General features: G+C 40.0%; 1 protein-coding gene across 1 annotated transcript in view; it reads left to right on the top strand.

Moving 5' to 3' along the window:
• The window catches only part of arrdc1a (arrestin domain containing 1a), a 22,631-nt gene extending 19,913 nt beyond the window's left edge, over positions 1 to 2,718 (top strand). Inside the window, exons 7-8 of the mRNA XM_008277019.1 lie at positions 18 to 552; positions 1,585 to 2,718. Coding sequence (XP_008275241.1) covers positions 18 to 552; positions 1,585 to 1,622 — 573 coding nt within the window. The 3' untranslated portion in view covers positions 1,623 to 2,718. The remainder of the gene's footprint in view (positions 1 to 17; positions 553 to 1,584) is intronic.
• Positions 2,719 to 2,954: the final 236 nt, after the last annotated feature.

Genomic DNA, 2,954 nt, shown 5'->3' with positions numbered 1-2,954 from the left:
TTCCTCTGATGAATCAGGTCAATCTGAAGTCTCCTGACGTCCAGCTTACATTACCCATCCACATCGGTAATGTCTCACTCGACAAAAAACTGCGTCCTTCCAAAAAAGCAGCCCCTCCCTCCACTGAAGATGCACCAACCTCTACTTCTACACCAGACACCTCTGCCTCTGCCTCCACGCCCACACTGCCCCCTCGCCCTGCCCCAAAGCCTGCTCCCCGTCCCGCCCCTCGCTCCAGGATGTCCTCCCACAACTCCCCCAGTGCTCCTCCAGCTGAGGACCACTTGGGGGCAGAGGGTGGGACCCAGATGAATGATGACCTTCCCAACAAGCGTCAGTCTCAGCTGGTGTCACCCAATGCTTTCAGCTATGCTCCAGGTCTCTTTTTCTCCCAGAGCCAGCTGCCCAGTGGGCCTGCCACTGTCCCCAGCGGGCCTTCTTTCAGTGGCTCTGCAGGGGCAACAACCCTTTACCCTCCTCTTAACACCGCCAATTCAATGCCAGCACCACTCATCGTGCCTCCCAACTACGACACTTCTGCTTATCCACAAGGTTGGTTGGCATAGCTTACTAGCATTGATGCCCAAGTCAAAAATCCAGCTTACATTTGTGACTTACCTGTTGTGCAACTTCAGTCCAGTTGTTGAGGGAGAATTCTGGTTTAGATTGACTTGACTTATTTCCAGTTAATTTGGACTGTATGGGTCATGCAACTTTAAATCAAGGCAATTCATTTCCCCCCAAATTACCTTGATTCTGGGAGTCATTGGAAAATATTGAAATCAACTGAAATTGATTATTGTTGGACTTTTATAAAGTTGAAGTACTGCAGAGATAGAAAAAAAAAATTGTAGCAGCTTGAATGAGTCAAAATTACAAAAACACCATTTCCTGAATAATCTTTTGTTAGACCCTCCCTCTATTCTTACCAGATCTGACATGCAACATTTGAATGCATTTCACTTTTATTATTCATGATTTTCACTAACTAATGTATCAGAGCAGTGTCCTCTTGCGCTACCATAATGTGGGTTCTTTTTCTACCATCCCACTAAACCACTGAACATGGTGAAAATGCCAACAATACTTCCAATCAGTTCAAATTATTTTATTTATCACATCCATGATTCTTGGCTTTTCATATTTAAAATAACAAAGTCAAATGCAATATTGACATTTAAAATGCTCTGCTCATAGATGAAAGCTCATGTTGATAAAATCACTTGGTGTCAGTTTGGTTGTTTTACTCTTTTCAGAGTAATTTTTGAGCGACTGCAGTACCTGAGTGGAGACTCGAGGCTCTCTGTGCACAGCTGACGAGCAGCTTCTGCTGTATTGGCATTGGCAGAAATGTAGCACAGCATTAACATGAAAACAGTGCTGTCTTTATTTAAATGTGAAAGTGTATTGATTTTTGTATTGTGATCTTAATATTGATCAAAATAATGTCTTAAGCATTTTGGCTATATATTTGGCTAATTGTTGCCACTACAAGACAAGACGACTAATTCAACGACTAATTAAGTGATATGTAACGGTGTTTGAGTGCTAAGCAGCTGGTCTGATGGTGTCTGTCTGTTACAGAGGCTCCTCCTTCTTATGATGAGAGTTGCAACACATGAGGTGGATGAAGAAGCAGAATCCAGAACGGCAATCAATTCACTGATATCCAAGAAAATGTTGACTATTATTGAAACTGCAATTTATGTATCAAGTTGTTGCATTTCCAAAATAGGAGTCCTGCTATTTTAAAAAGCTGAAAGCAACGTAGATAGAGTCACTGCAAGACAGAGGCCTAATGTCACCTGGTGTGAGAAAGCTGGTGTTAGGCCACCTCTTTTTGTGTATATTTCAGACTTTCTTAGTGTAAGAGAATCAGCATTTTGATTGGAAATTAGTTTGAATTGACCTCTAGCTCTGTTTCCCGCTCAACAAATATCTTCACTTGTCTAACTGGAGGTCTTCTCTCCTCCAAACCAACTGCAGCCAATCAGCAGTCTTTTTAACGTTATGTTTTGTTGTACGTGTCAGCACTTTGAATAAAATGAAAGAGAAACATAATTTTATTTACTATTCTGTTTGCAGTGAACAGGAGTTAAGTTTTTAGTTGTGTTTAAAAATCTCTTTGATGGCATCTGTGATGTCAAGATTTACAGTTATATGTATGAAACAAACCATCTCATGCATAATTTAGTCTGATGTCTTTACTTGTTCCTGACGATTTTGTAGTGCGAACGGCTGAAGTCATCTTTTCTGGTTAAAAATCTTTTTAATTTTCTTCTGGCTAGTGTTCAGTGTAATGATGGTCGTGAACAATCCAGACATTACTGTAGCATGTTGTCTACATAGAGCTTTGTAAGGACAAGTGTGATCCAGTTAGCTTCTTATGATTTTTACCATGTTTGATCATTTGTTACTTTGATATCCTGTGTGTAATGACTGCAGGCTTCGTCCAGAAATTGTGTTTTGTATTCTTTTACTTCCACTGCTGAATGTATGTTGGTTTTGTACCTGCCAACTAATTTCTAAATCTGATGTCTTTAAATAGTTATACAGTAAGGCAGGTCACCCTGACTTGAGGTTTTATTCAGCTCGACTGACTGGATTTCACATCATAGTCATAGTTTGTGAATAATGTTTGTATCTATATTTATGCATAATTGTCAGTGTCTTCCAGCTGTTGCCTGGATTTTTAATAAATCTGTTAAAACCATAAAAGGCTTCATAATGGTCACTCAAGCTGTGGAGGGTTGTTTCTATTCTGAATCCTGCTTTTAGACAGTGTACTTGAAGTTGACATCAAGTGTCAACTTAATTGTTATATCTACAAATCTGTTCAGCTTAAAGCTACTGTTACCACTGAATGAAGCAGATACAGTAATTGTACACTGTGTGCATTGCATTGCCACGGTAACTTGCATGTGTTCAGCTGATGATGCAGAAAAAAACATAAA

The sequence above is a fragment of the Stegastes partitus genome, unplaced genomic scaffold, assembly GCF_000690725.1.
Source record: "Stegastes partitus isolate 25-593 unplaced genomic scaffold, Stegastes_partitus-1.0.2 Scaffold86, whole genome shotgun sequence".
Taxonomy (NCBI): Eukaryota; Metazoa; Chordata; class Actinopteri; family Pomacentridae; genus Stegastes; species Stegastes partitus.
Note: the sequence above shows the minus strand (reverse complement) of the source record. Positions and strands in the feature narration are given on the sequence as shown.